Source organism: Anabrus simplex, chromosome 8, assembly GCF_040414725.1.
Source record: "Anabrus simplex isolate iqAnaSimp1 chromosome 8, ASM4041472v1, whole genome shotgun sequence".
NCBI classification, from domain to species: Eukaryota; Metazoa; Arthropoda; class Insecta; order Orthoptera; family Tettigoniidae; genus Anabrus; species Anabrus simplex.
Genome location: NC_090272.1, coordinates 103,503,240 through 103,526,118, shown reverse-complemented (window position 1 = coordinate 103,526,118; position 22,879 = coordinate 103,503,240). Strand labels below are relative to the sequence as shown.

Here is a 22,879-nt window from a genome sequence, read left to right as displayed (position 1 = left end):
AATAGGTTAATGGCTGATAATGGAAAGTGCAATACCGACTAAGGGATACATCTTCTGGACAAGTGTTGGTCTGAGGCAGCCTGTAACAATTACTGTATGACTGATTCGTTCCCACACAGGTGTAGCATTCTCTCCTTAAGAAAAACTGAGTGCTAGGGCTGTTTTATATTGCATTTCTGGCTGTGCTACCCATGTTCAGCCAGTCAATTTGCAAGAGACATTATTTCTAAGACTAATCTTCCTTTTCAGGTCTTTCCAATTCGTCTTGAAAAAGCATGTGATTCAACTTGACTCCTAAGCTCTTTGGCTTTCTGCAGTATTTCAATCTCACTCTCCTCCATACCATTTTCAGACTTCTCACTGCTTCTCCATTGTGAAGAGTATTAGCACAAACTTTAGTTTTGATGGGTTTGGTTTCAGATGGTTTTCACTGAAATAAACTGTGAGTGTACTTAAAGCCTCTGTTAACTTTCTATTCAAAATATTACCTTTGAGCAGAAACTGCCATGTCATCAGCATAGATGAATTGCCTTGATTCTGGAGGACAAAGTTAGTCAATGGTACAGATGTTGTAAAGCAACCTTGGCAAAAATATGAGTGTGTGCTGTCACACTGAGTACTTAAGTTATACAACATGCATAGAACCTAGGGGGAGGAAATCCAATGAGGAAGTGAAGCAACAGTCAGACCACTAGCAACATGTCAAATACATGGAAAGAAGGTCAACTGCTAGCCAGAGAGGGTGGTAGAGGGTTGAAGGGGTTAAGAAGCAAGAGAAATGTAATTGTGAGTTACTGTTTCGCTGCAGCTGTTCTAATGATTGGATAACAATACACAGCATGAGGTAACCCATTCTTGTGATGTATATATATTTCAGTAAAATTAACTATTGAGCCTTATACATTATGTCAATACGGAGCAAACTCTTTAAGGAACTCTTCAAGGAAAAAATACCCATCCAATGTCAGTTTCACTGACTGATGATATTGGTGGTTCACTAAGAAGTCAGCTGCATTGTCTGATGATACCGGTCATACTCTTTAAGTTCACCAGATATTTTAAACATTCTCCAATTACTGTCTTCTACCATAACATTATATTGAGAAGTTTCAACTTAGTAATTCAGAAGCAATTATTGCAGACGTAATTATGGAATGAATCAAAGAGAAAGTTTTTTAAGCACAATAATATATCAAACAAAACTGTACAGTGTCTGAATTAACTACTTAATTAATAAATTTACCTTACTTTACTAGAATGTTGTAAATAGTACTGATCTACTTGGCTTAGGATCAAGATAAAATTCCTCAGTCCAACAGTTTATCACCTGAGGTTTAGGAAATTATTCTATTATGAGATAATTTTATATCCTAAAAATTATTAAGAAGTATCCACATCATACCTCTTGTCCTGCTTCCATTTGACTCCTAACTGTGTTTGTAAGTTCAATAAGTGTTTCTATTAATTCTCCTTTCACAAGTTCTCCATCAGGTAAATCAGCTATTTTTCTATTTGTGCCTTCAGAAATTGGAAAGACTGAGTATTGATTTTCAATTTCTTCATCCTAGAATTTTGAAAAATAAGATTTTATACATTACTGCAATAGTCAATTAAGTGAAATGCTGCTACTTTCCAAAACTAAATTTACAACAATAAGTAATCACTGTACTCATGTTTTGTACGATATTTTTACAATACTTTCCCACTGTTTACATTGACCTGATTAACATGCTAATATTTCCAATAGCTTTCTCAACTGCTACATAAAAATGGTCTAAGGTAGACAATAAGGTTTCTAATTCATTCATTCCCCTAGGGGAAGCTTGAAGACCAGCAGAGCGTGGTGTGGTACACTAGTATGCCAAAATTGCTTGGCTATGCCACAAAAGAAAATTGGGGAAATACGAACACACAAAAACAGGCATGTACATTAAATGTTTTGGTTCGTCGCCATAAGACCTATCTGTGTCGGTGCGACGTAAAGCCCATAGCAAAAAAAAAAAAAAAAAAAAAAAAAAAAAAAAAATTGCTGGTAACCTTGGAGAACAGCAAAGATATAATAAAAATGGAAAACTTAAGAATGTTTGGGAATTTCATTACTCTTACTACTCGGTGGAAAATGTGAGCTTGTTTACCTTTGCACAATTTTTCAATACAGAGAAGAATTGCAGACAAACAAACCCATAATTCTTAATTTACAGAAGGAAATCCCTTCCATTTCTTATTTTAATATTAGTCAGTGCCAAAAAATCTTGTTTGCACAATGTTCAAAACTGAAATAGTATAAATAGCGCATGAGCATACAACATTCTCGAGTGTCCTAATTGTTTATATACTTCCTGCTAGGGTCTGTGATTTAACAGGACTGTTCCCTAGCATTTGAAATCCTTCTAAAGCAGGCCAGATGTGCCATAATATTACACAAGAGAAAGCAGTGTGCTGCAAACCAAAGTTTGAGAACCTTGTTGCAGAGAGTGATTGTGGGGTCCCAAACTTGTGCCAGTATTCTAGCTTCCTAACCCAGCTTCCTTCAAATTGCCATCACAGTGGTATATCAACTGACTGATGTGATTAAAATGGGGTCATTTTTAAATCCGGCCACATTTTAAAATTGAAGTTCAATCTATACTTCATCAACACATTTGTTGAAACAGCAAGAGATGGCAGAAATCACATTGTTAGATAACGTATCTTTGTTCTGGAGAAATGTTCTGTCTCTGTAAATAATACATATGAGATACTGTTTACGTGATAGCAAATTCCAATGATTGCTAACACTTTCCTTTTTCTCATTCTGCCAGAACAAGCTTCATGGAAAATTGATGTAGTCTTTGTTTTACGGTAACTAAGAGGAAGTACAACTAGGTACATACCCTCTGAATAAATTAAGTGGAAACAAAAATGGAATTAAAAATAAAACCATTTATCCAATGAGTGAATTTGAAAAAGAAGTAAAACCACAAAACAAACCATTATTTTATTAAGGTAAAATGGATACAAATACGTTGAAATTGAACGTAAGTTCCCTGAGTAACAGAACACTTGCAGTTTACATGTGCTTGAATAAACAGCAAATGGCAAGACCAGCAGTATTCTCATCAATGGCTAGTACGAGTTCAAGTGTCTCCTGTAGGCTGAGATTCCGTCTAAGGCCAGAGAGATCAGGGTACTCTGTGACAATGTGGCTCACGGTGAATTTGACACCACATGAACACACTCGAAGTGGGGGAGGGGTGTCTTCCCTCTCTAGGAGGTAAGAGTGCACAGATAGTCCATGATCTATCATCAGCCTAAATAAAACTAACGCCTCTCTCCGTGAAGGTCGGAAAGAGGACTGTGCCACACAGCAGTTGTCTTCTTAATTGCTTTCGGCTTGTTGGGAGTTCAGATAGCTAGCCACTCCCATTACCGGGATGCCAAGATGGTTCAATGAAGCTGAGAACAAATATCCATAGCAGGTACATCCATCAGTCTAGGTGGTTAAAGTACTGCTTCTTTTGCATCTTCATCCATATGTTTGTTCCCGATAATGACGTTGTTTGGAAGCCACACAAATGTGATTCTGGTGCCAGCATTGCACAACCTGGCTAGAAGATGATGAATTTGCTGCATCAGAAGGTGTTGTGGGAAATATCTATCAACAGATTGGAACAAACGTGTGAAGGTGACCTTGTTTGTGACTCAGCACAAACTGCAGTACTCCTAAGATGATGAAGAGTCCCTCAGTATACACGCTATGGACACTAGGAAGTGAAATCTTGGTGCTGACGTCATCGGAGATGAACAAGTATCCTACATTTTCTCCTATCTTAGAATCGTCCGTGAAGACAACTTGTGCGTCTGGATACCGGTGAACAAAGTCATGAAAGTACCTCTGATCAACAGAGGCATCCGTATTTACCTTAGGTGCATGGAAGCAGATCTAACTGTATATCTGGTCATGGAACTAACCACAGAGGTACCTTGCTAGGGGTTCACTGAAGACAACCACCTGTAGCCACATCCAACTCACGAAACATGCTATCAATTAAAAACCCAACCAGTCATGTAGCATTTGACCTGTTTTTATACCTCTGGGTATCAAAGAGGCACTGATAGCTTGGATGTTGTGGCATTTTACAAATTTTGGCAGTGTATATAAGGAATATCCACTGCTGTCTTTTTCTAAACTCCTGATTCAGTGAGTAGGCTAGGAATCAGGTTAGTATGGAAAGCTGCATTTTAAACTTGGGGGGGCTAGCAGTTTAATGTTGCATTAACACACTGAAAGTTTTTGCCGACACAAGGATGGGAAAGGGCTATGATTGGGAAAGAAACAGCCATGGCCTTAATTAAGGTATAGCCCTGGCATTTGTCTGGTGTGAAAATGCGAAACAATGCAAAACCATTTTCAGGGCTACCAATGATGGGATTCGAACCTACTATCTCCCGAATGCAAGCTCACAGCTGTGCGACACTAACTGCATGGTTAACTCACTCGGTAGATGGAAAGCTGCAAGCCTAACTCCACAATGGTATGCTATTTAAAAGGTTCAGCACAGTTCTTGATGCTGAACCATATGCCCACTACCATAGTCAATACGGGATAGAACTGTAGCTATGTAAAAATATAACAGCACTGCACAGTCAGCCCCTCGGGAAGTGCCGGTGAGAAACTTAATCATCATCATCATCATCATCATCTAAAGGCTTGCCTTGTTGCTGCGACCATTGATCTCTTCTCTCTGCAATCCTTTTCATCTCTCCATAATCTTGGCATCCCATCATCTCAACTACCTCTTCAACGATCTTCTTCGGTGGTTTCCTTCTGCCTTTCTTTCCCATAACCTTGCCTTCGAACAAGTTCTTTATGAAGTCATTATGCCGGAGAATGTGACCAAAAACTGACGCTTTTCTTCTTTTTATCGTTGTTATTAAAAGTCTCTGGGTGTTTATTTCTCTAAGCACTGCTTCATTAGTTTTCTTCTCAATCCAGCTAGTTCTTGTCATCTTACTCCATAGCCACATTTCCACTGCCTCTAGTCGTTTCATGTCCTCCTTCAAGAGGGCCTATCCTTCACAGCCATATAGCAACACACTCCAAATGAATGTTTTGATAAACAATTTATTTTGTATAGTATCTAAGGATTTATTAATTAAGAGCTGCTTCTTCTCCTCAAAGGCTTTCCTACACAGGGAAATTCTTCTTTTTATTTCCACAGTGCATCTGTTGTCATCGGTAATAACTGATCCTAGGTAGCAGAACTTGTGCACCTGTTTTATTAAAATATTTCCAATTCTGAGATGAGCTGCTGGCTTCATTTTAAATTTGCTTACAATCATAACATTAGTTTTATTTACATTAATGTTAAGTTGGAAATCTTTTAAGATGGACGTTAATTTGTTGAGCATGATCTGCATGTTCTTCTCATTGTCAGCCAGAAGTGCAATGTGTTGGCAAATCTAATACAGTGTACAGTTGTTCCATTTATTTTAATGCCATGTGTTTTTGATTTAAAAATTTTCATGGCCTCTTCAATGTACAGATTAAATAGAAATGGTGATAAGGAACACCTCTCTTTTACTCCTTTCCTGATCCTCACCTCGCATACTGTTTCATTACTTTCAATGTTTATTCTCTGATTGATGTACAGAGGTTTAGTATTGCTTTTCTGTCTTTCCAGTCCAAATGAATATCCTTCATAATTCTGAACAGTCTTTTCCACTGAACATTGTCAAAAGCTTTTTTTTTTCTTTTTCTGTTAAGCTCTAGTCTTCTCTCCAAGATGGTTTTAAGTGCTCTAATACCTTCTCTCGTTCCCACTCCTTTCCTGAACCCAAACTGATCATCATCTAGATTCTGCTCAATTTTCATTTTGATTCTGTTTTTTAATATGCATGTGAATATTTTTGCTGCATGTGAAACAAGGCTTAGTATTCTGTAATTGGAACATTGTGTTGAATCTCCTTTTTTGTGCAGAAGTACTGCTTTGCTTTCTACAAAATCCTCTGGCATATCTCAGTTTTCATAGCAGTACTTGGTGATTTTGAAGAGTTCATCCTTCAGCTTTTTTCCAAGTTTTTCCACAGTTCAGCAGGCAGTTTGTCTGGTCCAGGAGCCTTTTTCTTTTTCAGCTGTTGCAGTGCTCATTTCTCACTATGGGAGGACCTAGTTCATCTTGTGAAACCTGCTCTTGTTTTATGATGTACTCATCTACATTGTCAATTTCTTCTCCATTACATAGATCCTCCAAATACTCTTTCCATCACTTCATTACCTCCTCATCTTCTATTAAGTCTTTTTTTTTTTCTACGTTACTCTACGGGTGTGAAACCTGGACCCTATATGGCTGGGATATCAAGAAACTGGAACGCTTTTATCAACAAAAACTTAGATCCATCATGAACATCAAATAATAATGGCGTATGGCCTCCGGAGAGGCCTGGTGCAGGTCTTTTTCTAGTAGACGGCCTATTAGGCGAACTGCATGTCTGTGAAGATGAGGGCCCTACCTAGGATGATTTCTAATGTTGAATACGCCACACACACCCAGCCCCCAAGCCATTGGAATTAACCAATTAACCAATGAAGGTTAAAATCCCCGACTTGGCCGGGAATCGAACCCGGGACCCTCTGAACCGAAGGCCAGTACGCTGACCATTCAGCCAACGAGTCGGACATGAACATCAAGTGGGATGACTATATAACTAATATAGCAGTTCTCGAGAAGCAAAGCTAAACAGTATCGAAGCCACCATCGTTGGTCATCAGCTTAAATGGACAGGCCATATCCATCATATGAGTGACAGCAGACTCCCACGGCAAATTCTGTATGGTGAACTCAGCACTTAATTAAATGAAATAAGTTTCATAATGATAGATCCGTATTGAACTGTAATTACAATAGAGTAAATTAATGAATTATTTGGGTCCACCTTTTCAATACAAAATGTAAATTACATAAATGATTAGGGACTAGTTTCGACCTAGTACTAGGTCATCGTCAGCCTAAAGCAAAATTAAAACACAAAATATCGAAGAAATTAAACAATGTAAAGACACGTACGGTTTCGTAAAAGTACATACCATGTGAGATATTGTGCAGTGCGCACTAAAAAGATGTTAAAAAGAATTCTTGAGTTGCTGGATAAGGAGATTAGAATACGCTGGCTCCTTTAAGATACTGGTATCCAACTGAAGAACCACTGAGCCGAAGTCACGTCATTCCAAAAAACTGAAGAGCCTTTCCAGCATCCATGTGTTTTTACGTCTATGAATATCTTAAAAAAACGATGTAACTTCATCTCGGTTGTTCTTCGAATATACAGCAGCAAATTTAAGAAGCCAGCATATGTTGAATTCCTTGACCAACAACTGAAAAATTTCCATCCCTATCAACTTTCTAATCCTACACGGCGCACTGGTCTTTAATCGTAAATAAACGACGTGACTTCGGCTCAGTGGTTCTTCAATTGGATACCAGTATCTTAAAGGAGCCAGCATATTCTAATCTCCTTACCCAGCAACTCAAGAATTCTTTTTAACATCTTTTTAGTGCGCACTGGACTTTTTAATGCTATATGGCACACTGGACACTATTCATAAATAAACGACGTAACTTCGGCTCAGTGGTTCTTCAATTGGATACCTGCATCTTAAAGGAGCCAGCATATTCCAGCAACTCAAGGATTCCTTTCTATAACATCTTTTTAATATGCACTGGACTTATTATGAATCTCTTTCAGAGAGTTATTTTTTAACATAGTGCTGCACAATATCTCACATGGTATGTACTTTTACGAAACTGTACGTGTCTTTACATTGTTTAATTTCTTCGATATTTTGTGTTTTAATTTTGCTTTAGGCTGACGATGACCTAGTACTAGGTCGAAACTAGTCCCTAATCATTTATGTAATTTACATTTTGTATTGAAAAGGTGGACCCAAATAATTCATTAATTTACTCTATTGTGAACTCAGCACTGGCGAGAGGACTCATGGTGCTCCTCTGAAGTGATATAAAGACCTACTTAAGCAGACCATAAGAAGAGTAGATATAAACCCAAATACTTGGCATACTCTCCCATTGGATCGCCTTCGCTGGCGTGCTACCATCTCAGCTGCAGTTGCACAATTTGAGCAGGAATGTCACAACAGGAAGAGAAAACTCGCCAGAGAAAGAAGCTACGTCAAACATTGCCACGTCCCCTACCTTCCATCGGATGCAACATGTGTAACCACATGTCTTATGCAAGAATTGGCCTGATAAGCCATCAGCGTCACCTTCATCATGTGGACTAAGTATTACGGGACTGCAGGTGGAAAACGAAAACACAGATACGAGTATCAGCCGATGATGATGACAATCCGTTTTACATCGCACCGACACAGATAGGTCTTATGGGGATGATGGGATAGGAAAGGACTAGGAGTGGGAAGGAGGCAGCCGTGGCCTTAATTAAGGTACAGCCCTGACATTTACATGGTGTGAAAATGGGAAACCACGGAAAACCATCTTTGAAGCTGCCGAGAGTGGAGTTCGAACCTACTATCTCCCGAATGCAAGCTCACAGCTGCCCGCCCCTAACCGCATGGCCACATGGCCAACTCGCTCGGTATATATTAAATCTCTTCATGAAGGCAACCTCCAGCTGACAAATGTGAGGCTACCACATCATTCTCTTATCAAAATGGAGACCCAGAAATCTGTAAGTTTCCTACTACTGGTAGGACACTGTTTCACAAGTGGAGCTTTGGTTACGGATGCACAGGCTGATGTCGACAGAAGTATACAAATGAGGTTTTCACTGCTGAAAATAAAAAAATATTGTGATGTAGGGCCCATCTATTGACTCGGTTAATAGCTTGCTGTAGCTGTCTCTCAGCAACTGCCATCCTTCTGGAGCTGAAATGAAGAGCTAAATCATCTACATACAGTAAGAGAATGGCTGCAAGCCCAGCAGCAGCAACTATGTGCTGATAGTGATTATGAATAATGTGATCCTCAGTCCAGATCCCAGTGGTACTCCATTTTCTTGAACATTATATTGAGAGTATGTCCTCCTTACTTCAACTCAGAATAGATGGAAGGATACAAAGTTCTCAACAAATATCGGCAAATTTCCTCAAAATTCCCACTAGTGTAGTGTTGAGATAATCCCTTACTGCCTGATTGTGTCATAAGCCTTTTTCAGGTCAAGAACACAGCAACTAAGTGCTCCTTCCAAAGAAACACCTCCTGAATGGTGCTTGCCAGTCTAACCAGGTGATCGATGGCAGACCACCACACTGATAGTCAGTCAGAAGACCTCTTTCTTCCAAGACTCACACAAGTCGCCAGTTTACCATCCTTCTGAATGGCTTACAAAGATATAGAGGCCATTTGTGAGGCATGCTGGCCTCTAGCTATCCAGAAGCTTTGGATCTTCACCTGGCTTGAAACTCTGTCCCTCGAACCTGGAGGCTACCAGGATTCGAGGCAGGTTATCTTTGCAAACTTCCTGGCTAGACGACTCAACTTAAATGTTTATATTCCTTACTTAGAGCTTTTGAAGACACTGTTTTGAGAGCGGCAACCTTAGATAAGTTACAAATTGAGGGTTCTATTTTTTGGCCCCACAAGTAGCTAGGGAAATAATAGGTCAATCTTCAGCAGCGCCCTGCATACTCTTGAGGGTGCCCGTTATCTGGAGGTGGGCCGTTAGTGACTACTCACATAGAAGCCATGCACCACCTCACCACCATCTGAAACTTGTGACTGGGGGATGATGTAACCTCTACACACTCGCACACATTCAGATAACAACTATATTCATTCAGGCAGAGAGGCTGGCTAGAGAGTAAGAAAAATGAAAATTAAGGAGGCAGGTTATCTTTGCAAACTTCCTGGCTAGACGACTCAACTTAAATGTTTATATTCCTTACTTAGAGCTTTTGAAGACACTGTTTTGAGAGCGGCACCCTTAGATAAATTACAAATTGAGGGTTCTATTTTTTGGCCCCACAAGTAGCTAGGGAAATAATAGGTCAATCTTCAGCAGCGCCCTGCATACTCTTGAGGGTGCCCATTATCTGGAGGTGGGCCGTTAGTGACTACTCATGTAGAAGCCATGCACCACCTCACCACCATCTGAAACTTGTGACTGGGGGATGATGAAACCTCTACACACTCGCACACATTCAGAAAATAACTATATTCGTTCAGGCAGAGAGGCTGGCTAGAGAGTAAGAGAAATGAAAATTAAGGAGGTTAGGATAGGAAGAAAAGAAATAGAAATGAAGACAACAGTGCACAGAGACCTCTAAAGGCAACTCAGGGAACACCTTGTTAGTCTGGCTCTACTCCGATGCCAGTCCAGCATGGGTAACCCTGAGTTGGCACAGCCCTCAGGAATAACAAGCGCTCAAGCCCTCCCCATCAATTTCAAGGTTGGGTGTCCCTAGAGGGGGAATTGATTTAGTCTAATGGAAAAGACAGACATTTACTTTATCACAGAAGAGAAAAATGCAATTATTTGAAAGTACCCTTTATTATCTTATCATTGTTAGAATCCTCACTGTACACCTTGATGGACAGTCAGTGCTCCCCTCGGAATCCAAGGGTTATGTAAGATGCTCTTCTAACAAGATACAGTAAGTCATATATTTTAGTGGTGATATTCTTTTTCTTCTTCTGTTGCCATCTACTCATAGATGGCTGGCAACCATCACAGAGTATGTCTTCCTATTTTGTGTTTATAGTATCAGAGTTGCTTTATTGTGGATGTTGAGCTAATGATGAAGGTTCTGGGTCTAGGATAATGTTGCCTGACCATGTCCTTAAATCCCTTCTATCTTGCCCTCTATGATCAACTGTATTGGGCTTTATTTGTTGTTTTGGAAGATGTGACTGCAATAGACTGCATGTTCTTGCGTTCTGCAAGGGACAAGACTTTGTGATTTGCTGGCTCAAATTAGTTCCTCCTTGTTGGTGACATGGTCCACCCATGAGATCATGAACATTCTGCAACACACGTACATTTCAAAGACTTGCAGTCAGTTCATTGACAAAGCCTTTAGTGTCCATTCTTCGAGATACCATAAAGCAGCATTGGTAACACATAACATTTCATGACATGCCAACAAGTTTTGAATAAGACGTCATGTTTGCATACAAGATGTTGCAATGCAAATTCTGGTTTTGAAACCTAAATCTAGATGTTATTCCAATGGTAATATAATATCATACAAATACACTAATAAGAGTTTGTAGCAATTTTCTTGCTCATGTGTCAAAAATACATTTCATTATTACAATAGTTGGTATATAAAGAGACAGGAAATATCTGTGTTGTATAATATCATGCCAACCAAGTTAAGTTTATTTGTGGTGGGTTTAATTTGAAAATTATGCCATGACATCCCACTCCCAGCCTTTATTTAGATTTATAATTTAATAAAACGTGGCAGGGGACTAATTACCATATCTGGAGACTTAAGAGTACTGGTAACCTTGTTTGATATTCTCTTATAGATGCAGAAAACAAGTAACATTACAAAGAAGCATGTATATCTGAAGTACTGTATGTATGCCATGAGGAGTCCCTTCTGCAGAAGAACACTGAATTTAAAGCAGTGATATGAGGGTAAGTCAAAAAGTAAGTTACACTGTTGAATAATTCATAAACACAATTGTACTTTAAGATCAATATTTTTCATTAGTAAACAAGGAATTATAGAATTTCATACACACTTTTGAACATGAGACTAAATCTTTGATATTCTGATGATGGTAATCTATACCATACTGTTTAACCACAGTCCAGCTGCCATCTTCATATCTTCGTCACTTAAAATCTGCTTCTTTCAATTTGTCAAACTTGTTTAATGACATGATGAAAGATCCAGATGTAGAATTATCAAAATTTTCATCCAAACCTTAGGAGTAATTTCTGTATCAATTGTATTTAGTAGTGTGTGATATGATCACAAAAATAAACATTCTTCTTCAAAATTCCATGTCTGTTTTATTTCAAATTACACTACCATAACTGGTACACTTTCCTTACGGGAAAGGTTTGGTGTCTCCATTCTACAACAGATAGTTGCAATCGCAAGCTGTTTCCATTCCATGGATATTTTATGAGTATTAAAAACTATGCTCATATTTCACCTCTGTTGTTAATTTCATAACTCCTTCCACAGAATAACACAGAAATTAGGATAGGGATGATGAAAACTGGTATTCTTTCAATTCATCTATCCACATATAAGAATTTCATTGTGATTACTAGCAGTAATAGACAAGGCATTTGCAGGTGATGGAATGAACACTGCGATATAAAAGACCTTACTTTCTTAAGATCTTATATTCCTAAATTGTTGCAAATAAGTGGCTGGCATGTGACAAACCTTATATTTCCTGACAACAGGAATCTGTACTTGTCTGTCAAATCACAAAAGTATTGCCAGTATTTAGTTCATCATAATTTGAAAATCATGAAAATAATTTCTTCACAATTACAGACTAGAAAATGGGTAGCTCTAATCTTCAGTTTAAATGTACACACTGCCTTGAATGTGTTTGAGGTTCCTGGATGATTCGATCTAACCATCTTTACTGATGCTTTTTTTTTTTTTTCCTACAAACACTACTGAATATCAAAGCAACCGAAATGCTTGAATAGCAGTGTTCAACACACCTGCAAATTAAAGTACAATTTTTTAAGTAAACATGCCACCTTTCAAGCATACAATAATGTTACTGCTTGGGTAATATTGCCAGCTTAATAGAATATCACATAATCAACTTTCCTGTCGTGAGTCATGGTTGTTCAGATGGCAGCAGGTGTAACTTATTTTTTGATTTACCTATGTAGTATGTAATTTAGACACCCTATAATTTGACAGAATAAAGTCATGAATTTTAGTATTTGAAATAATGTAGAGTAGTGATATTGAAGGAAAAGGATATGACAACAGTACCACTCATTTAGCATATCAAAATCTGTACCTTAAGAAGCTACTTATTGATGTTCATTACTTCCAACAATTTCCAGTATGTCTATTTATCTCATCAATATCCAGCTTCATGGGTAAATGGTTAGCATGCTGACCACTGGTCCAAGGAATTCCAGGTTTGATTCCCAGCTGGGTCACGGATTTTAACCTTAAGTGGTTAATTTCTCTGGCTTGGGGACTGAGTATGTGCCATCTTCAACAATAGAATTCATCATAGGTAGGGCCCTATCCTCAGAGATACGCAGATTGCCTATAGGTGTCAATTCAAAAGACTTGCACCAGTCCTATCTGGAAGCCATACACCATTATACCTAGAGTAAGGTAAGGGTGTATTCTGCCCGAAGGCAGGTCTGAACCTCCGCAGAGGTGTGCCTGAGCCGGAGTTTACGTACGGTAGGGTGGCCAGTTCCTTTCCGCTCCTCCATTCCCTTATCCCCCACCAACAGCGCGTGGCAACCCATCCAAATCTTGACCACGCCCAATGTTGCTTAACTTCAGAGATCTCACGGGATCCGGTGTTTCAACATGGCTACGGCCGTTGGCATTATACCTAGACAATATATTAAAAACATTATTCATACTGCATGGTAGATCAGAAAGTATGCAGGAAATATCCACCATCATGTTTTCAACACTTCAAGCTAATTTCATATATATCTGCTACCCATAACAAAGACCTTCACCATAAGAGTAGTGGTATGTCGTGGTAGTACTGCGGTTAGAGAAATTCCATAGAGAGGAAGAGGTCCCCAAGAACAATTCTGGATTGTGTCTACTATTTTTGAACTGTACTAAATATATCCAAGAACATAACCTAGTAACAGAAAACCTAATTTGAGATAGCGTGACTGTGAAAACTCAATATTCTAATTTAACACTATTTTATGCTTTGGACTTAGTAACCATTTTCTCTTCAAACATTTTACTATCTTATAGCAACTTCCTATAATTACAAGCTTTTATATATTAAAAAAAAACAAAAAAAAACATTAATTCTGATACTTCAAAGTAACATAATTATAATATATACAATATCAACAAAAGCACTAAGCTTCCATAGAAATCAAATACCATGCAGCTTAATGTAATCGACTCTTGAGAGAGCAATGAACCTAATTTGGCCCCAATTTGGCAGATGTTCTTCACAACTGAAAAAAGTCTCAAAACAACAACAAAATCAACGACGACAACAACAACAACAACAAGTGTTGGGCAGTGGTAAATAACTCAACTCTCTAAAGGGGCCAACAGCTTTGGGTGGAGGATTCTCTTTAGTTGGGTGCTGGTTCCGTAGTGAAAGAAATGCTACTGAAATCCACAGGCAATGCTTGTTCTCCATGTTAGGAGCAACTAAAACAGGCATTTGTTCTTCAGGTTAGGGACAGCCTCAAACCCGCCTTTGAGTGTGGCAAGCTTACCGTAATAACAGCCTTTATGAAACATCAACATGGATCAGGATAAAGGACACACATCTCTTGCGTCTCCAGGGAGGTGCAAGAAGTGACGGACTCAGCTCCCTGGATTCGGGTAATGCAGTGATAATGATGATGATGATGATGATGATGATGATAACACTAATCAGAGGGAAAATTGGAAGAGGCCTGATAATTAAAAAAATGAAGGTATCAGCAAATGAAAGTCAAGGGCCATGAAGGGCATGTAAAGGAAAGGTTCCCCAGGCCTCGCAAACTTAATACCACTGGGGTACAAAAAAAAAAAAAAAAAAAAATAACAAAAGCTGACCAAGGAGGCCCGATAGGAAAGATGAAGGTGAGGAGTCTGGCACAAGTTAAGTGGAAGCAATGTCAAACTCAGCTAGGGGAGCCACTCCACACTCCCAATATGAAAGGCACAGGATCTCCTTTTAGTAGCGTTTTACAACAGACAGGGAATACTGTGGATGTATTCTACCACCCCAACCACAGAGGAATAATAATAATAATAATAATAATAATAATAATAATAATAATAATAATAATAATAATAATAATAATAATAATCTTCTACCGCATTTCCTGCACTGTGGGGATGCGGGTGCGAACTATGTCGCACATGTGGATTTGGCCATGTTTTACAGCTGGATGCCCTTCCTGACACCAATCCTATATGGAGGAATGTAATCATTATTGCGTGGTGTGTTTCTGCAGTGGTTGGTAGTGTAGTGTGTTGTCTGTGTATGAAGAGAGAGTGTTGAGACAAACATAAACAAACAGTCCCCAAGGCAGAAGAATTAATCACAAGCGAAAAAAATTCCCGACCTGGTCAGGAATCGAATCCAGGACCCTCTGTGCTGAAGGCCACAATGCTGACCATTCAGCCAAGGAGTCGGACAATAATAATATGTCCTCTTCATTTGATGCCACATAGGGTGCTTGTGTGTCAATTTCCATTGTAGGTACTATTTTATTCTATCAGACAGTAGAGAAACAGATCTCTATCGAATGATTTATGGCCTATTTTTTAACTTCTCATGTGTCGATATGTCATATGAGGTCCTTAATTCAATGCGCCTTCAAGAATGCAAGCAAAATATTGACTCCACACTTTACTTAGACATCAAGTGAGGTGTAATACTAGTTTCAGCTGAATCTAAGAGATGGAACTGGGAAACATTGTTATGGCCTCTCAAACTGTTGTTGTTTTACATATGTAAGATTTAAATATGTCCACAGAAAATAACTAATCGGTGAGTAAAATGTTTTCTACAGTAGAAATATACATTCTTTCCAATGATACTACTACTTTTATCATGCATACAGTATATTACCATTTTTTTTAAAGGCCTTGTTCCTCATAAAAGGCCCTTTCAAATTTCAAAAAGACAATGGATCTGTATTTTTTTTAAATTGATTGTACTACATTTTGTAAACTTTCAATGAATTAAATTTTGTAAGTTATTTCTTTCTTTGAAATGAAGATGCATGCACAAAATTAATTTTGTTGGGTAAATACTGTTGGTCACCTAAGATTTTTTACATGCTAACACTATATGACATAGGGTGCCAAATGGACATTTTTTCAACCCTTCAAAATTTCAACTACCTCTGCTGGCTTTGAACCAATGATCTTGGTATTCAGAGGCGGACATTCTAGCACTGCTCTACGGAGGGACCTATGAATGAGCAGTTTGTTGCAGAAGTTCATTGTAGATGGTGGTGGGGATGGTCATTTTTGTTTTAAGAGGAAGTACAATAGGCAACAATCCTTCATTGTCATAAAGTTTCTGTTGTTTGAAGATTAGTAATAGATTAGGAATAGAAAACACACACCACCAATCAATCAACACTATCTTCTCCACTGATGGTGATGGTACCATCAGCGTGGGTGCCACCTGCCATGTATTCTGTCTTCTTTTCACAAGTACTGACTTGACACATTTAAAATACATTTCCCTTTTCCAGCTCTTGTCAGGCTGGTAAGATAATGGCACCTTTGCATCTTCCTCCATTCAACAACCACTGATGCTCATCAACTGTGTTCCAATCCAGCTTCTTCTTACTATGCTCTTCTTGATCAAGAACAACCACCCTATGTCTGAATCTACCCCTTGAACTGCTTCCACCATTTGCTTCAGTATACTTTCCTCTTCCTTTCTCTTCACAACTTCTTCTTGTATCATATCCGCATTGGATGTTGGCAATCATTAGAACGATCTGGTTCTAGTTCTCAGCAATTTGGAAAAGAGTGGGGGGTACTGAGCCCATACCATTATTGTAGTTTCCATAACCCAGATATTGTTCTTCTTCCTCTACTTCTCCTTCCTTCAATTTTACCTTGTAAGATAAGCTGAAGGAGTCTATATTTATCATTTCGAATGATATGGCCAAAGTACTCAAATTTCTCCTTTTTGATGTTGTGCATGACCTCTAGCTCTTTGTTCAGGCCTTGGAGTATTTCAGTGTTACACTTAAAACCATAAAAGTAGTTAGTGGGACGTTAAAGCCAATAACGTTATCTCTACATGTCCCAACTATCTCAGTTCTTTTCTCTCCATTCTGTCAGAAACTCCTTGTTAGATGGACAAGGAAAGAGGATGCATCCTGAGCACTTAACTAAGATAAGTAAAAGGGTGAATCAAAAAGTAAGTTACACTAACTTGCCGCGAGAACACGTAGTGTGTCGTGACTGTGGCCAATGCGGAGCAAACTACAGTAACTGCTGATACGTCCAATAGGAAGGTCGGTGTGGTATCCCATCGTATTGTGTGTGTGCAGAGTGGGCTAGGCTCTGATGTTCACTCCAAATTGGAGGTGCGTCCAACGATCATATTTCTATGGGCTAAACAGCTCAATTGCACGGACATTCATTGTGAAATCACTTCTGTATATGGTGATAGTGCAATTTCTCGCCCATGTATTGTAAAGTGGTGTAAGCAAATTGACGCCAAACACACGGATCTCACGGATGATTATCGCGAAGGCAGGCCTGCAGCTTCCAGTACTGTTGCAAATGTTGACCGTGTGGATGGGATCATTAGAGAGAATCGGCGCATTACACTGCAGAAAATTGCCAGCAAGCTGAACATTTCGTATGGCAGTATGTTCTCCATTGTTCACCAGCACCTTGGATTTCATAAACTTCTGTCAAAGATGACTGGGACCTTACTCACGAGATCCGATGCAGAATTGAGCAGGCCAGAACTTCTTTTCAGAGAGTTAGGAAACTTTTGACAAGCCGTGAGCTTTCCATTTCACTACGGACATGACTATTCCGGTGCTACGTTTTCAGCATTCTGTTGTACGGCGTTGAGGCATGGACACTAACTGAGACCATGTGCAAGAGATTGCAAGCATTTGAAATGTGGACGTACCGAAGGATGCTGAAGATACCTTGGACAGCTAAAATGACCAATATAGACGTTTTGCACCGTATGAACAAAGAACCAGAAATTCTCACTACCATCAAGAGAAGGAAACTAGAATACTTTGGTCATATGATGCAGAATTCTAAATACCATCTTCTGCAAGTAATACTCCAAGGGAAAATTAATGGAAAACGTGGTCCGGGAAGAAGTAGGACATCATGGCTCGGCAACTTGAGCCAGTGGTTTGGGGTAACAAAGCTTACTCTGTTCAGAACAGCTATGAACAAACAACAGATCATGCTACTGATCACCAACGTTCTGCGAGGACATGGCACATGAAGAAGAAGAAGAAGAAGAAGAAGAAGAAGAAGAAGAAGAAGAAGAAGAAGAAGAAGAAGAAGAAGAAGAAGAAGGATGGGTCCCACATCTGCTCACCGATGTTCACAAGGGAAAGTTTCCAATCATAACTGGAATTTTTGCAATGGTATTCTGTGGAGGGCAACGAGTTTCTGCAGTGAATCATCACAGGGGATGAAATGTGGCTCCACCACTTCAACCACGAAACAGAGAGAACATTGATGGAATGGGTGCACACTACATCACCACCACGAAAGAAGGCCAAGGTCCAACCTTCAGCAGGAAAGGTAAGGGTGACAGTGTTCTTTGACATGGAGGTTGTAGTGCACATGGAGTTTATGCTGAAAGGCACGACAATCAACTCTGCTTGGTATTGTCAAATGCTGAACCGGTTGTGTACGGTAATTAAAGAAAAGCGGGGGGGGAAAATTGAGTGCCGGTGTGATTTTGTTGCACAATAACACACCTCGCATGGCCTGTCATCTAACATCTGAAGTACTGCAGTGATTCAAGTGGGAGGTATGGCAACATTCTCCAGACAGTCCAGACTTAGCGCCATGCGATTGTCATGTGTTCGGTAAGCTGAAAAAGGATCTTCGTGGACGACGATTCCGAAATTAGGAGGAGGTGAAGGCAGCTGTCTCCAGGTGGTTACATAGCGCTGGAGGTGATTTCTACGCATCCAGAATCGAAAAGTTGGTTGACCGTTCTGAGAAATGTTTAAAGTCTTTTTGGGGACTATGTGAAAAAATGAACTTACATTGTATGTTGTCATAGCCATGTTGCCTATGTGTAGGTGGTTTCATAAATGGCCATAACTTGGAAGCGTAACTTTTTGATTTGCCCTCATAATAACTCTCACATATTAAAGGATAACTCTCAAGTATTAAGGGATATAAGCACAATTTAAACACAAATGTTCCTAAATTTATAAACAAATTCCTTCAATTAAAAAAAGTGTGATTTGATAGAATCCGATGATGTTCTTTCAAGGACAAAACATGTCATTCTTTTCATGTGGTATATTTTGGGCTTATGCCATGTAATTATCTGTAACACACTCTACGCGTTTTAAAAGGAACCTTGCCTTTCTTCATCAGGAGACAACAGAGAAATGAAACAACATATTAAAGGTTGCTAGGAGAAAGCAACAAGGAACTTGAAATGGTGCCCTAAGATGTAAAAGAGGTGCCATTTTAGCCCCATGCTAGAGACAATGAATGGCAACAGCGAAGCATTACTCTCTAATGGTTCTGATAATAGGTAGCCATGATTCACTGAGGTTGTAACCTGTATCACGGTTGAAATTATCCGGGTGTTTACGTATTTCAACTGCCTCCCTGATAATTCTTGGGCGATATTGCTTTATACGGGCAAGGACATCCACTTCTTGGAACAAGACATCATGGCCAGGTGTTAAGGCATGATCAGCAACAGCTTGGTTGGTTGAGTCTGATACATCTGGTATGTTCTTTGATGCGAGTACACACTGTTCTCGAAGTCTGCCCAATATAACCCTTGCCACAAGTACAGGGAACTCTGTAGATACTAGGTTGTTGTAATTTAGGCAAACTATCCTTAGTTGGTTGTTCCATAAACAGTTCGTTCAGGGTACCTACGTAAGATTTTAGCAATACAATCTGTCGTGTTGTGTATGTAAGGTAGGTAAGCAGTTCTTTTTACATCTTTTTCCTTAACAGATGTCCGATTATGTGTCGATTTCAGAACCCTGAGATCAAAGCTCTGCTGTAACCGTTGCTCTCAAAGGTGGTTCTCAAAGTGTTAATTTCCTCTTGTAGAGCTGACACTTCAGAAAACCGGGCGAGTTGGCCATGCACGTAGAGGCGCGTGGCTGTGAGCTTGCATCCGGGAGATAGTAGGTTCGAATCCCACTATCGGCAGCCCTGAAAATGGTTTTCCGTGGTTTCCCATTTTCATACCAGGCAAATGCTGGGGCTGTACCTTAATTAAGGCCACGGCCGCTTCCTTCCAACTCCTAGGCCTTTCCTATCCCATCGTCGCCATAAGACCTATCTGTGTCGGCGCGACGTAAAGCCCCTAGCCAGAAACACTTCAGAAATCCTCCTGGCCCCGGTAGAGTTGTAAGGATACCATGTTTCTGGGCAGGGTGATGGTGAGAATCTGCGTGGAGATATCTATTGGTGTGTGTAGGCTTACGATACATGCTGTGTCCTAAAGATCCATCCTCTTTCTTGGTGACGAGAACATCTAAAAACGGTATTTTGTCGTCAGATTCCATTTCCATGGTGAAACAAATGGAAGGGTGCTGGCGATTAAGGTGATCCATTCCAAGTTCCTTGTTGCTTTCTCCTAGCAACCTTTAATACGTCATTTCATTTCCCTGTTGTCTCCTGATGAAGAAAGGCAAGGTTCCTTTTGAAACATGTAGAGTGTGTTTACAATTAATTACATGGCATAAGCCCAAAATATACCTCATGAATAGTTACATGGGCTGTGAAAGTCTAACAGCATTCTAGTTTGTACAAAGCGACTGTGCACACTACCATTCCATACCTGCCAACTTGTAGAAACCAAAAATAGGAAGATTTTTTAATTCTTGGATTTCATCACATATATTCCACCAAGGTCTACGTGAAAAAAGGTCAGGATAAAAGGCATACTTGTCTACAGTTACGATGCGAATTGACCATTAAATTTAAAATCTTAAACTAAGAAAACATAAAAATGGTTACATGAAAATGTACCTAATCACTCTCATTTATGACATTAACACACGAATAATATTCGTCACACCGACACGCGCAACAAAATGCATAATACCGTGTATTCTCGCGTAATTAACGCACTTTTTTGACGAAAAATACAGGCGAAAACTTCGGATGCGATTCAAGGAAATCGGATATTTACAAATTATTTACAATTCATTTACATTTAAAAGATACTGGTACATCAAATATAATCCAAACACAATCGGTTCAACCCATTTGCAGTTATCGTCATTTGGCGTAAAATTCCGGCGTGAGATTTTTTCTGAAAAGTCAAATAGGGTACATCAGATAAGTTAGACACGTGGGTTTGAAGTACCGACACTGGAAAACATTCTTCCCATTACGAGCTGACAATACGACCTGAATGACATACCGGCAAAAAAAACCCTGTCCAACACGAGAAGGGCCGGGCATCGATGGAGGGACCCTGCTACATTACCCCAAACCGTTCGTATCCAATCTTGTACGAATGACGTGTCCATCCACCTTTTTTCTTGAATACGAACGTGGATCACTCGCGGAAATTATGCTTTAGGCATTGTTTTTCGTTTTAGAACAATGTAAGCTGCAAGCTTTCTGCCATCAGCTGTTACAGCAAGCATTGCAGTACATCGTTGTTTTTTGCTTCCGGTAGCGCGTGCGATAACACTGTACGTTCCTTTCTTATCAATTGTTCGACTTAATGGTATATGGAAACTGATTGGCGTCTGACCTGCGGTTCCTATAGGGGAGACAAAATATTCCTTCACTTTACGCTTCCCAATCAAAAAGCGCTGAAAATGGTTGAAATCATTCGTCACTTTTTGGCATAATGTTGTTCTTCGTCGAAGAGAAAGTCCATTTCTCTTCATAAAATTAATTCAGCCTCGGCTAACCTTCAAATACGAGACAATGATTCCACGTGCCGCGGCCATTTCTCATTCTTTAAAATACAGCATTTTGTGAGAAACTGCTTATCCAACATTGCGTAACAAAATCATATAGTTAAGCAGATAATCCTCTACTTGCGGAAACTTGCGCTTTTTGGTCCGCGAAATGCTTTGCGAGACTTGTTGGCCGCTTGAAGTGCACTTCTGTTACCGCGGTAGCGCATGTTTCATTTGCACACTGAAAAATTGCTGCCCGCTGCTCTATTCACTATGTTTCGGCGTAACTGATCACCGCAAGTTCGTATGATGCAGTATTAATCGAGTACTGTGGACTGACAAACAATTTTGAGATCACATTATGTCCCGTACGCGAAACACTCGTAAAACTAGTGCAGTGGGATTTCGAGACTTGTTGGCCGCTTGAAGTGCACTTCTGTTACCGCGGTAGCGCATGTTTCATTTGCACACTGAAAAATTGCTGCCCGCTGCTCTATTCACTATGTTTCGGCGTAACTGATCACCGCAAGTTCGTATGATGCAGTATTAATCGAGTACTGTGGACTGACAAACAATTTTGAGATCACATTATGTCCCGTACGCGAAACACTCGTAAAACTAGTGCAGTGGGATTTCCTGCCGGCTAATACAGCACGTTGCCTGTATTTGGAATGCCCGTTTTCGCAATAGGAAGCCTGCTACCTGAGTAGTTGGCATCTTTATTTCGAAACGCATCCGGAGCTGAGTGATGGATCTTCAAAGTTGTGGGTGCGTCGAATTCCACTTTGGACCCAAAAATATTGGGATGTGTAAATTATTCAAGGGCGTCGATTACGGTTCGCGGGAAAATACTGTAGTTTCCTTCATTAGCCGGTAAAATGTACAGAAATTTATAGGCATCTCTGCGCACTTGGAGATAACGTTTGTCATATTTTTTGGCCATAACGAGAAAAGAAAATACCAGAAACGGTCACAGAAATGCAAGGAAAAACACGTGGCCTACAACTCCGACGAAACTACGCACAGAAACGATGTTAACAGCGCGCGAACAACACAATAACAAACTCATTCTTTCGTCCCGATTAACTGGGTCGTTAGCGCGCGCTAGCCTCTTGCTTGCAGG

The 22,879-nt window shown here is 39.7% G+C and overlaps 2 protein-coding genes across 12 annotated transcripts in view; one reads left to right on the top strand and one right to left on the bottom strand.

Moving 5' to 3' along the window:
* LOC136878858 (uncharacterized) overlaps nucleotides 1–22,879 on the bottom strand; it is a 317,293-nt gene that overhangs the window by 151,484 nt on the left and 142,930 nt on the right. For 3 of the 4 annotated variants that reach the window (XM_067152397.2, XM_068229039.1, XM_067152399.2), the window contains exon 7: nucleotides 1,403–1,564. The exons of the other annotated variant lie outside the window; for it this stretch is intronic. In XM_067152397.2, coding sequence (XP_067008498.2) covers nucleotides 1,403–1,564 — 162 coding nt within the window. The remainder of the gene's footprint in view (nucleotides 1–1,402; nucleotides 1,565–22,879) is intronic. 4 annotated transcript variants of the gene reach the window in all.
* The window catches only part of LOC136878860 (paxillin), a 113,854-nt gene that overhangs the window by 49,463 nt on the left and 41,512 nt on the right, over nucleotides 1–22,879 (top strand). For 4 of the 8 annotated variants that reach the window (XR_010860855.1, XR_010860851.1, XR_010860854.1 and 1 more), the window contains exon 2: nucleotides 11,493–11,604. The exons of 2 other annotated variants lie outside the window; for them this stretch is intronic. The gene's annotated coding sequence lies outside the window, so the exon portion shown is untranslated. Of the gene's footprint in view, nucleotides 1–11,492; nucleotides 11,617–22,879 lie in introns of all 8 variants that reach the window. 2 more of the 8 variants (XR_010860852.1, XR_010860853.1) reach the window with 1 other exon arrangement.